The 12621-nt window shown below is 37.0% G+C and overlaps 1 protein-coding gene across 1 annotated transcript in view; it reads right to left on the bottom strand.

Annotated features, from left to right (window-relative positions):
• The window catches only part of MROH9 (maestro heat like repeat family member 9), a 77952-nt gene that overhangs the window by 19668 nt on the left and 45663 nt on the right, over positions 1-12621 (bottom strand). The window contains exons 9-12 of the mRNA XM_032389335.1: positions 12248-12413; positions 10974-11116; positions 9830-9967; positions 6886-7006 (exon numbers count right to left, since the gene is read on the bottom strand). Of these exons, the coding sequence (XP_032245226.1) occupies positions 6886-7006; positions 9830-9967; positions 10974-11116; positions 12248-12413 (568 nt within the window). The remainder of the gene's footprint in view (positions 1-6885; positions 7007-9829; positions 9968-10973; positions 11117-12247; positions 12414-12621) is intronic.

The following is a 12621-nucleotide window of genomic DNA, read 5'->3' as shown; positions in this document are numbered from 1 at the left end:
TGATTTTTTAAAATAACATTTTCTCTTCTCTAGCTTACTTTATTGTAAGAATATGGTATGTAATACATATAACATACAGAATATGTGTTGTTTATGTTATTAGTAGTTAGGTTTTTGGAGAGTCAAAAGTTATATGTGGATTTTGGATGGTATGGGGGTCAGCATCCCAACTCCCATGTTGTTAGGAGTTAAATATATGCATTAAATTTTTTTTCTCCCCGTTGCTGGAAACTTAGTGACTCAATTTAAATTACCTCCCTCTCCCAGATTATAGTTAGGTGGGTGAGTTCCTTGACAGTGAATGTTTGTATGTACTAGGAGACTGTGCCTACTATGGGCCAGGTATTATGCTAGTAAGTGGGAATATAGTAGTGAGCAAAACAGTCTCAATCCATGACCTTGTGGGGCTTATAGACTAGCAAGAGAGACTGATACTGTACAATGATGCTATACTACACTATTCTAATGAAAACAGAGTTGCTAATTGTGATCAATACTAGGAAGAAAAGTTCCAAGGTGCCACAAAAACATCTAAAGGAGAACTGAATTTAGACTGTGCAGTTGTAAACTGAATTTACAATGAAAAGTGATATTTAGATTTGGACTTGAAAGCAGAGTTGGCATTAGCTAGATAAATTGTTTGGAGAAGATCTCCCCAAGGAGGGTAACCCATGCCTGTGGTAAATGAGCGGGGTGTGTTTGAACACTGGAAGGAAGGCCAGAGTGATAGGATGGGAAGGGATGAGAAGACTGGAGGGTAGTGAGGCTGGTGGACGGTCAAGGCAGGTGGCTCAGGATGTGGAGGCTAGGTTATAGAGTTTTAGTCTTTAACAGCTAATACCCAAAATGAAGATGTGATTACCATGAGCTTTTATGCATCTAGTAACTAGCAGCCAAAATATACATATTTTTAAAATGTCTTAGAAACACAAGTGACAGTTTTAGAAAAAAATTTCAAGAATTTAAAATATCACTAAGACAGGTCAAGTACACAGAAGAATAGAGAACAAGAGAGCAACAGTGAGAGGGGAGGGCAGATCATATATTCTTTTCAACATTCCAAATAACTTTCACAAAAATTAATTATCAGATCCAAAAAATCAATGACTTCCCTAAATCAAATCATTTAAAAAGCACCTTTAAAAAAAATCATGGTGTCTATAATAAAAGAAGAAACCAAGAAGAAAGTTTAAATGGAAATAAAAAAGCCTATAAGCACTTGGAAATTTAAGAGAACTCTCCTCTATTTTGTGGATCAAAATTATAAATCACAGAGGAAATCAAACATACAACAAAGATTACTGCAAAAACAATAAAACAACAAAAATAAAATAGATGTTTACCCTGTGGTTAGAAGGAAATGCATAACTTGACTTTGCTTAAAAAGAAATGTTAAAAATGAATAAATTATTTATTTCCTGAAATTACAAGATGTGAAATATCACAAGCAATGAGATTGCGCTGAAGAAAATTGGCGTAAGAAAATAATAAAGGTAGAAGCAGAGGTTATGGAATTGGGAAACAGAAAAACAGTGGCATTAATCAATCTAATGCCTGTGCTAGAAAAAAAAGCATTCAAATAGGCCAATTTTGACCAATATAATATAAAAAGTAGACATAAAATGAGCAGTGAGAAAAAGGGTGTGAAATAGATTAAAAACTTCACAAGAATATTGGATACTCTCTGTGTCAATGGTTCTTAACCAAGGATGGGCACCGGGATCTTCTGGGGCAGCTTTTCTATATTACATATGCCGGGATTTGTTCCAGTTATGAGGCAAAGAAAATTAGATAATTGAAATTGATTAGGAACAATGGAAGACTGATGGTTATTGATGTGTTATTTCCAAATATTATCAAGGTTAGTTCTTTTTGAGTGATCACCACACATCAAAACATAAAGGCATATTTTCCATTTAGAACTAGTAACTAATCTGTGGGTGATAATTTGGTACTATGTGAATATTCTTCTCCAACAACCTTTCACTTAATGGGTTTAAAATTCGTTGATAATTTTTTCTTTATTTAGTTATCACACTGGGACTTGCAAAGAGGTAATTTTCCATGTCTAGCATCCCCTCTATATTTACTGGCTGGCATCTCTCTCTCTGTCTCTCTCTTCCAGCTCTCTGGGTTTGAGTCCCACCAAGGACTCAAGCATTTAAAAAATTTCTTTTCCAATATATTATAATTATTTGCAGTTACTCTTTCTTTTGATGCTAAATTTGGCCAGTAGGAGCCCTTTCAAGTTGACTTTCATATCTTTTTGACATGACCCATCTATCTTTGAACACTTCTTTGCTTGTGGAAAAACTAGATGTCCCAGGCTTATATTTTTCTTGCCCCTGAAATCAGCCATTTCTTCAAGGAGACAAGGTTCCTTTTAGTGAGTAATGATATTTGGCAACCATTAGAAATGAGTACTAGAATGTATTCATTGTTATTGGAATATTATGTCCTCTTGGCCTTTACCTGAAACTAAGAATTATTCTTTTTTATTTTTTAAGTCATGAGTTCATTTTGACAATGTTGATATATTCAATTCAAATATAACATAACAGAGTTTATGTTAACTTTTAACAGTTTTATGTTTGCTTCATATTTTTCTTACCTGGAAAAACTTTTTGCCAATAGTGTTAATATATTTGCTTATTTGCTTTCTGCTATATGAATGCATACCGGAGTCTTAAAATTATATCATCAACATATAATATTCATAAAACTCCTAAGTAAAAGTGAATATTTCTTTATAGATTTTTTTGTCCTTAGAATATATTTCACTAAGGATATATATAGTCAAAGCACTATGTTCATAAGCTACTTGATATCCTTCACAAATGTGTGTGTGTGTATGTGTGTGTGTGTGTGTGTGTATTTGAGGGAGACAGAGACAGAGAATCATATAATTCCCTGAGAAAAACACTCAGATCATAATAGGTAAATGGGCAAAGGCGAGGTCAGATTATTCACAAAATGGAGCTTTAAAGGCCAAGGCAAAAACACACAATTCAGGAAAATAATTCGACCAGAGGTAACAATATGTTATCTTTATTTTTTATACGTCAGGATCATATACCTAGAGAACCCAAGAGAATTAACAAAAATATTATTATATACGACAAAGTAGCTGAATTTAAGATAATACAGTTTAACTAATTTTCCTGAACATCCAGCTATAACAAGCTTGAAAATTGAATGAAAAAGGACACATTTTGGAAAACAGTATGGAGGTTCGTCAAAAAATTAAAAAGAGAAATACCATATGATCCAATAATTCCACTACTGGGCATTTACCCAAAGAAAACAAAAACACTAATTTATTTTTTAAATTTGAACTCAATTAATTAACATATATTATTAGTTTCAGAGTTAGAGGTCAGTGATTCATCAGTCTTTTATAATACCCACATCTTCTTTATCCATTCAGCTGTTGATAGACATCTGGGCTCTTTCCATAGTTTGGCTACTGTGGACATTGCGGCTATGAACATTGGGTGCAGGTGTCCCTTCAGATCACTACATTTGTATCTTTGGGGTAAATCCCTAGTAGTGCAATTGCTGGGTTGTAGGGTAGCTCTATTGTCAACTTTTTGAGGAACCTCCATACTCGTTTCTAGAGGGGCTGCACCAGCTTGCATTCCCACCAACAATACATGCACTCCTGTTTATAGCAGCACTATTTACAATAGCAGATAAGGAAGCTACCCAAGTGTCCATCCATAGATGAAAAGGTAAACAAGATGTGGTATGTATATATAGTGGAATATTACTCAGCCATAAAAAGATGAGATCTTGCCATTTGCAAAACATGGTTGGACCTAGAGGGTATAATCCTGAGTGAAATAAGTCAGACAGAGAAAGACAAATACCTTATTTTCACTCATATGTGAAATCTAAAAAACAAAAGAAATGAATAAACAAAAAGCAGAATCAGATTCATAAATGCAGAAAACAAAATGATGGTTGTCAGAAAGAAGAGGGGCAGAGGGATCGGCGAAATGGGTAAAGGAGAGTGAGAGATATAGGCTTCCAGTTATGGAATGAATAAGTCATGGGAATAAAAGGTACAGCAATGGGAATATAGTCAAGGGTATTGTAATAGTGTTGCGTGGTGACAGATGGTAACTACACTTGTGGTGAGCACAGCTTAATGTATAGAGCTGTCAAATCACTATGCTACACACCTAAAACTACTGTAATATTGTGTGGCAGCTATCTCAAGAAACAAAACAAACATGAAAACCTATACCCAAAATCATATTTAATAGAGATAAATTCGAGAACCAAAAAAAGGCCACATTTGCACTAACAATTTAAAATAATATAAACTACTTAATAATTCCAAAATTGAATATGACAAAATATTGAATTAAAAAAAGAAGCAAAAATATAAAAATACCAAATATTCCCAAGAAGCTCATAGCTTTAATTTAACTGCAATCATAGTTTCAGTGAAAGTTTTTTTTCTTTTAAACCTGGCAAAATTATTTTAAAATGCAACTAGAAGGATAAATACATAGGAAAGACTAAAGACATTTTGAAGAGAGTTGAGGGAAAGTTGCTTTGCAAGACATTAAAATTTATTTGCAAACTGCCCTAATTCCAGTGTGATAATTCCACAGGAATGAAATGAATGGAGCCTAACAGTGTCATCCAGGGCAGACCCTAATGTGGGTGTGTGTTTGTGTGAATGTATATGAAATTAATAATAGAATTCATAAAGGTAGTGTCACCAGTGAGTAGCGAATTTAAGTCTTATTAATTACATGATGCTGGGATAGGAAGTTAATTATTTAGTGAAAACTTTAGTTTTAGTTAGTTTTAGTGAAAAACTATAATGTACCTCATGGTACACCATATAAACTTCATGGGAAACAACATTGCATGTAAAAATTTATATAAAAATGTATAAATGTGAATAAATTATACATAGATATTTATCAACTCTTTGACCACAGTAGATTTTTTAATACTTAATTTTATGAAAAAAAATAAAAGCAAATTCCATAAACAAAATTAAAAGGCAAACAACAAACTGGGTACTGATTCTCAACAGGCATTATAATCAAATGCATAACACACTTAATATCCTTCACAAATTTCTGTGGGTGTGTGAGAAAGAGAGAGACAGAGAATCATAGAATTCATTAAGAAAAACACCAAGACTGTAATAAGCAAATGGGCACAGAAGAGATCAGATTGTTCAGATTATGGAATTTAATTTATGAATAATTATTTTTTAAAGATGTTCAACCTTTCTAATAATTTAAAAATTAAGGACAAATCAAATCCCCCACAAGACATCACATCTACCCCTCAAATTGGAAAGCTCATCAATAGTGGCAAGAGTGCAGTGGAGTGAGCGCACCCACAAACCGCATGGGGAACACTGGTTGACTCTGCTTTCCAGAAATCAGTCTGGCAATAAAAATCCTTAGCCTTTAGAATGTTTATACTCTTTAGTTCTTATTTCAGATTCTTGAAATCTACTAGAAGGAAGTAATCTAAAATACTAAAAGAAAGAAGACAGGCACAAAGATGTAAACTCTATCATTACTTTTATCAGTAGAAAATTAGAAATAACATAAGCATAACATAAGCATATATATATATGGCATAAGCATCGATAGTACTCTGTTAAATATTGCTGGCTAAGACTAAACTAAGGTAAAATACATAGATTGTGTGCTCAGAACAACTAAAGGCCAAGTGACCTCATGATGAACTGGGCAGTTGAGGATTGCCCAGAGTTCCAGTTAGAGAAAGTGGGGGAACAATGTGATCATTATTCAGTTCTTAGAAGGACAGGTTTATCACTCTCCAAAAGGAGTAAGCACTACATTCATGATGAGAGAGGCAATTAGGGTTCATTAAACATCATCTGTCACAATAATGCTTATATAAATCATACATTGTTTGTAAATTTCTTTTGAATGTATCATTTTATGGGAGCAATCATGTATGTCATATTTAGGTCTACTTAATGTTTGTACATACTTAAAAGGATGATACAATAAAAATAATGAGTCAGGTAATAAAAATAATGAGAGATTCAAATAGATTAAGCAAGTTTGGAAACATTAGTGATTTGCTAGTGCAATGTTCAGTTAAACTGACTTATGTATCTTTCCGAAAACTTTAGAAGTAGGTAGTGTAGTGTATGGGTATGTCTTTTATAGTTTATTAGCTGTTCTGTTGACTATGATGCTTGAAATTATGTCAAACTTTTGAGAATATTTGGCATGACACCTTAGATTAATACTTTATTATATATTAGTTCTATGGAAAAATTAGTATTTGACTCAGAGAATTTCAACTTATAGAACTTTCTACATGCCTTTTGTAAGCAAAAGGACTTCCTCAATTTGCTCAACTAGTATAGCATTACAATATATGATGTAATATTCATATAAATATTAATGTAGTTCTATATTTTCATTTTACTTAGTTATTTGGACCATTCTTTTTTTTTCTTCCCTAGATAGTCTGAAGTATCATTCAGATCCCAGATGTTACCTACTATCTTTAAGTAAACTTTGAGTACACTTTAAGTATTCCTTGACATTATTTTTTATTTTATTATTCTTTTTATTTTTTTATTATGTTCAATTAGCCAGCATATAGTACATCATTAGTTGTTGATGTAGTTTAACAAGCATGCAGAGATATATGAACGGGTACTTCAAAAATAATTAGTGTTTGTGCAAATCCACATCTCCTAGGACATGACAAAAGTTATCTCAATTAACACCAACTCAATTAAGAGTTGTCTTAACTCTTGGTAAGAATTAATATTCAGAGAGGGAGATAAAAGATTGGAAAGTTGACTTAAGTGTGGATAAGGAATGAGAACACTGTTGTTCGCAGTCTTCTAATGAAACTCACTTCAGTGAGGAATATTATTGTGATGATACTGTCTTCTGACCGTCTAGGACCTTCCACCGAGAGCTTGTAGAGATAATGCAAGGTCTCTGGAAACTGTGGAAAGTTATAGTCACTGAGAGTTCTGTAATGGAGAATAAGGCACTGAATTAGCAAAGAAGATGAAAACTCTTCCTGCATCAGCAACTGCTAATGGTAGTAAAGAGAGAATCATCATCCTCACATTTTGTACCACCCAGATAAAAAAGAAAGATATTTTCTAATATTCCCTAATCTAAGGTAAACTGCAGCCCCATTCTGAATTCTACATAGACTCCAGGCAATTATATATATCTGGATCACTGACAATCTCTCTTTCCTTAACATCACTCCTCTTTCCCAACTTTCCCCTCCTGAGCCCCACAACAGAATGCCCTATAATACCACAAGCTCCTGCCTGACCAAAAGGAGAGAAAATAAATAGTGCAAAATAAATATCTTGGCAATCCAGGATGGCTGAATAGGTCATCATCATGGTTTTAGACCAAGTCTTTCCTTTGAATGATAAAATGAAGACGAGAGTTTGGGACTATCCTGTTTTACTCAGGAGAAGAAGTGGGGAGTCCTGATTCACTAAAGCCATTCTGGGCAGTGGCCAGGCTCACAGATGTCCTGACATGCTGGCCTGGATCAGATGGCTAGTGGCAGGACTGGGAAAGTTGATGTGACAGGTTTCATTTTAAGACTCCACGTTGGGACAAAACCAAAAGAAAACTGACAGAATGGGAGAAGATATTTGCAAATGACATATCAGATAAAGGGCTAGTATCCAAAATCTATAAAGAATTTATCAAACTCAACACTCAAAGAACAAATAATCCAGTCAAGAAATGGGTAGAAGACATGAACAGACATTTCTGCAAAGAAGACATCCAAATGGCCAACAGCCACACGAAAAAGTGTTCAACATCACTCCGCATCAGGGAAATCCAAATCAAAACCTCAGTGAGATACCACCTCACACCAATCAGAATCACTAAAATTAACAAGTCAAGAAATAACAGATGTTGGCAAGGATGCACAGAAAGGGGAACCCTCCTACACTGTTGGTGGGAATGCAAGCTGGTGCAGCCACTCTGGAAAACAGTATGGAGGTTCCTCAAAAAGTTGAAAATAGAGCTACCTTACGACCCAGCAATTGCACTACTGGGTATTTACCCCAAAGATACAAATGTAGGGATCCGAAGCGGTATGTGCACCCCGATGTTTATAGCAGCAATTGTCCGCAATAGCCAAACTATGGAAAGAGCCAAGATGTCCATCGACAGATGAATGGATAAAGAAGAGGTGGTATATATATACACAATGGAATATTATGCAGCCATCAAAAGGAATGAAATCTTGCCATTTGCAATGATGTGGTTGGAACTGGAGGGTATTATGCTGAGGGAAATAAGTCAATCAGAGAAAGACATGTATCATATGATCTCACTGATAGGAGGAATTTGAGAAACAAGACAGAGGAGCATAGGGAAAGGGAGGGAAAAATGAAACAAGATGAAACCAGAGAGGGAGAAAAACTGTAAGAGACTCTTAATCTCAGGAAACAAACTGAGGGTTGCTGGAGTGGTGGGGGGTGGGAGGGATGGTGGGGCTGTGTGATGGACATTGGGGAGGGTATGTGCTATGGTGAGTGCTGTGAATTGTGTAAGACTGATGAATCACAGACCTGTACCTCTGAAACAAATAATACATTATATATTAAAAAAAAAAAGGTAGTAGGAAGGGAAGAATGAAGGGGAAATCGGAGGGGGAGATGAACCATGAGAGACTATGGACTCTGAGAAACAAACTGGGGGTTTTAGAGGGGAGGGGGGTGGGGAAATGGGTTAGCCCGGTGATGGGTATTAAGGGGGGCAGGTATTGAATGGAGCACTGGGTGTTATACGCAAACAATGAATCATGGAACACTACATCAAAAACTAATGATGTAATGTATGGTGACTAACATAACATAATAAAATAAAATTTAAAAAAAATTTAAAAAGAAGACTCCAGGTTGGTATTTTAAACCAGTGCTTCTTGATCTTTAATATGTATACAAATTAACCAGGAATCTTGCTAAAATGCAGATTCTGATTCAGTGGGACTGGAGTGGGCCATGAGATTCTAGTCTGCCTTCTATTTTTAACTTCTAGGTGATGCTGTTGCTGCTGGTCTGAGGACCACACTTTAAGAAAGAAGATCCAAAGATACTAAGGATATTGTGACTCTTAACTAGTGGCCACTTGTGGGGTGCAGATGTATCATACTTTTATAAAATAAAACATGTTCCTGAAATCTGTGTGTAAATAAGATGCCATTTGAAATGCATAGAGGGCCCAGAGACCATATAGACTATACTTTCTGGGTTGGTCACAACTTTAAATGGTCTATTATGTTGTCAAGTCTGTGTATCTTGATTCTTGATCAGAAAAACTGATCTCTATAATCAGAAACTTGCTATTCAGTAAGGAGTTAACAAGGAAAAAAAAACCTCTCTACTACAAGAAAAATAAAAGTTCTCTTTCATTATACTTTCCAAATTTATTTGTCTCATTGAGAACAGATTTTTATTGAACCTCTTTAAAGTGGGAGCACCTCTGTAACTGTCTGATGCCTACATAGCAGGGATCCACTAACAGCAGAGGAAAGAAAAAGCAAATTTACCTCTAGAAATCCGTTCTTTGGAGGGAGGATAATTGGGTATCTGTATCATCAAGTAGGAAGACAAGGAAAGAGAAAACTACACCAATAAGTAATAAAGCCCTAAAATAAGGGAAGAAGTAGATCAAATGGCAATTCAGATCATTAGGGGAGAGAGGGAAGTTGGAGTGAATATTGACTGTGTTCACACATGGCTTAACTGAAGAAAGTTGGAGAAGGTGGGATAGAGACATAGAACCCTGTGCAGAGCCCCTGTTCTTACTTGGCAACAAGGTAGACCCCGTGATGGTGAAACAGTGCTTGGTTAAACTGGTTCCAGCAATTCTTTTCGTTTAGAGCAATATCCACCTGTTGCAGTCCAGAACAATTCAGCAGAACTCTCAGGGCGTCCCTGGCATAGCTAAGGCCCCAAAGAAGAACAGAGTCACCACTTGGCAGTGGCCTTCATGTAACTAAGTACATGTGACCTGCCTTTTCATTCCATCCTGGGCAGGATGCTGGTTTTGGGAAAGGGGATGTTTCAAAGGAAAACCACTTTCAGTGCTCTTCATCTTCCCTGATCAACAGTACATGGGATTTAGGGTTCAACTGACATGGTAGCATGTAAAATCTAGGATTAATCATGGAGCAGCGTATTAGTTTATTAGCTTAACAGCTTATTAACAAAAGATGTTAAATGATGTGATAATTTGCTAAAAGTGCCCGCTGCTTTCCTTTTTCAGATGCTTTAAATAAATAGATATATTCTCATCTGTGTGGGATGATTTGGTGCATGTCTGCTTGAAAGACAGAGAATGGGTTAAATATCTTAATGGAATGGATTGTGCCTTGGAGTTCTGCCCGGTTTAAAAGTCCACCCCTGATGAGGGCAAAGAGCAGGCAGTGGGTCCAGATTTCCCCAGAGGGCAGCAAAGCTAACTGAATCTCACCTTATGTGGACAGAATGACTGTGTGCCATCTTAAGGCTACACATCACATCACCAAACACAAAACAACTTCACAGTTCACAGAGCACATTTACACACATTATTTTAATCTCTCATGTACAATTACCCTGAGAAATCACTATCAGAGAGTAAATGGCAGAGCTAGCATGTGTCTGGCTTTGGATCTAATGCTCCTGCCTGCTCTCTCTCCCCCTGGTAGCCTCCCACTCCGGCAAGAATAAACCATGTTCTGTGGGAGTGGTTCTTCGTACACACTGCACACACTCAGGGAAGGTCCTAGCGAACTTCTAGGTACTTAGGGATTCTAAAGACATTCTCCCTTCAGAGGAAAGAAAACTGTAATAAATGAATGCTTTGCTTATGATTATAAAGAGTTCCACGTGAACCCGAGGGACTAGAAATAGTTGACAGATGGAAGCTTATTTCTTATTGAATCTAAAATAACCAATACAATCTCACAACATCCTGTTCTCTGTCATCAGTCTCAGGTCACTGCTGTAGAAGAGTTGAAGCATGAGGGCCATCAAGAGCTGGGGGAAAAACTGGGCCACTGCTTTCTTGTAAGAACCAACAGGCAGCAATGTGACCAGGGCCTGGGATGCCTAAAGGGAAGGAAAAAGAAGTCAAGAATGGAGCATTCTGCCTCTAAACCCAGTCAGCCTTAGTGAGGGGAAAAGGGGGAACCACAACCCCTCCCCCCCAACCCCCTTAAAGAAAGCCTAAAGTGTGCATGTGTATTCATTCATTCTGTAACAGTTATTAAGTCCATTTTGAACCAGGAACTGTGCCCGGTATTCTACGGCAATGAGCTCCCAAAGCACTATCAATAATCACTTGGCTGCCAAACCAGTGGGAAACAAGGTGGTTCCCAAGGACAGAATACATCCCAATGTCCCCTTCATATGTGGCCATGAGAATAGTCCTACCAGTAACCCAGGTCCTCCCTGTGCTTGAGCAATCCAGGCCAGTGAGATATTTAAGAGGAGGCAGGCCAGGTCACTAACAATCATTTGGCCCACTAACCACAGCAACACCCACCCACCGCATCAGGGAAACACATTCCACTACCTCACATTTGTGGAGCACTACCCATTTTATTCCTACTATATGTCTGTACTAGAATTTACTCCCAGGAGTGGTGATTTTACTCCCCAGGAGATATAAAATGGTGGGCACAAATTACATTAGGCCTTCATATGCCTATAAAAGTCTATATGGTCTAGCTAATGGCTACTCTCTGACACCATTTCTGAACTTCCACCTTTGCTCCATTCTCTCCTTTTGGTTTCCTTGCAGTCACTGATGTACCAGGCAAGCTCTCATCACTATAGAGCTTTTGTCCTTCTCTCTGTCTAGAACTCTCTTGCCCAGATATTTACAAGGATCATTCCTTCATTCTTGACTGATGTCACCTCAGCAGAGAGGCCTCCCCCGACCAACTTTCCTAAACCCTCCCTATCACTTTCTTTTCCCCACATCAGTTTATGTCTCTTCTCAGCTTTATATCATCTGACACATGACACATTTTTTTGTTCATTGTCTGTGTCTTTTACCGGAATGTAAGCTTCCTGATCAGGGTGTGGCATATAGTAGGTACTCAGTAAGTATGTGTTGGATGAATGAATGAATGAAAGCAGGACAGTGTCAAGAAGTATGACTGAATCTGTGGGCAGACAGGGATTTTCATGATCAGAAAAATACCAGGACAAAGAAACACTCATGGTATTCCTTACCGCTACAGGCATCATATTAGTAGTATCAAGAGAGAAACGTCTTCCCTCCATGAAGCTATCCTGCATTTCTCCAGGCTTTCCTTTCAGTATCAGCAAGATTGTCTTCAGCACATGAGGGGCCACACTTGACTCAGAACCTGCCGCCTGCCACATCAGTTTCAAAGTGCTGCGAACACAGTCCCACCCCCACCACCATAGTGAGAATCAGGTTGTTCATTTCCTACTTAATTCCCGTCATGAATTGGGAAAAGTCTTGGGTTTACATGTTTTACAGCAAAGAAATTGCAGACAAGTCTAAACCAAATTGATATGCTAATTTCAAATGATCCCATTAATCTCTTGTCTTTGAAAACACAGGGAGAATTTCAGTGAGA

Source organism: Phoca vitulina, unplaced genomic scaffold (assembly GCF_004348235.1).
Source record: "Phoca vitulina isolate PV1807 unplaced genomic scaffold, GSC_HSeal_1.0 scaffold54, whole genome shotgun sequence".
NCBI classification, from domain to species: Eukaryota; Metazoa; Chordata; class Mammalia; order Carnivora; family Phocidae; genus Phoca; species Phoca vitulina.
The sequence above is the reverse complement of the archived record's forward strand: the minus strand, read 5'-3'. Positions and strand labels throughout refer to the sequence as shown.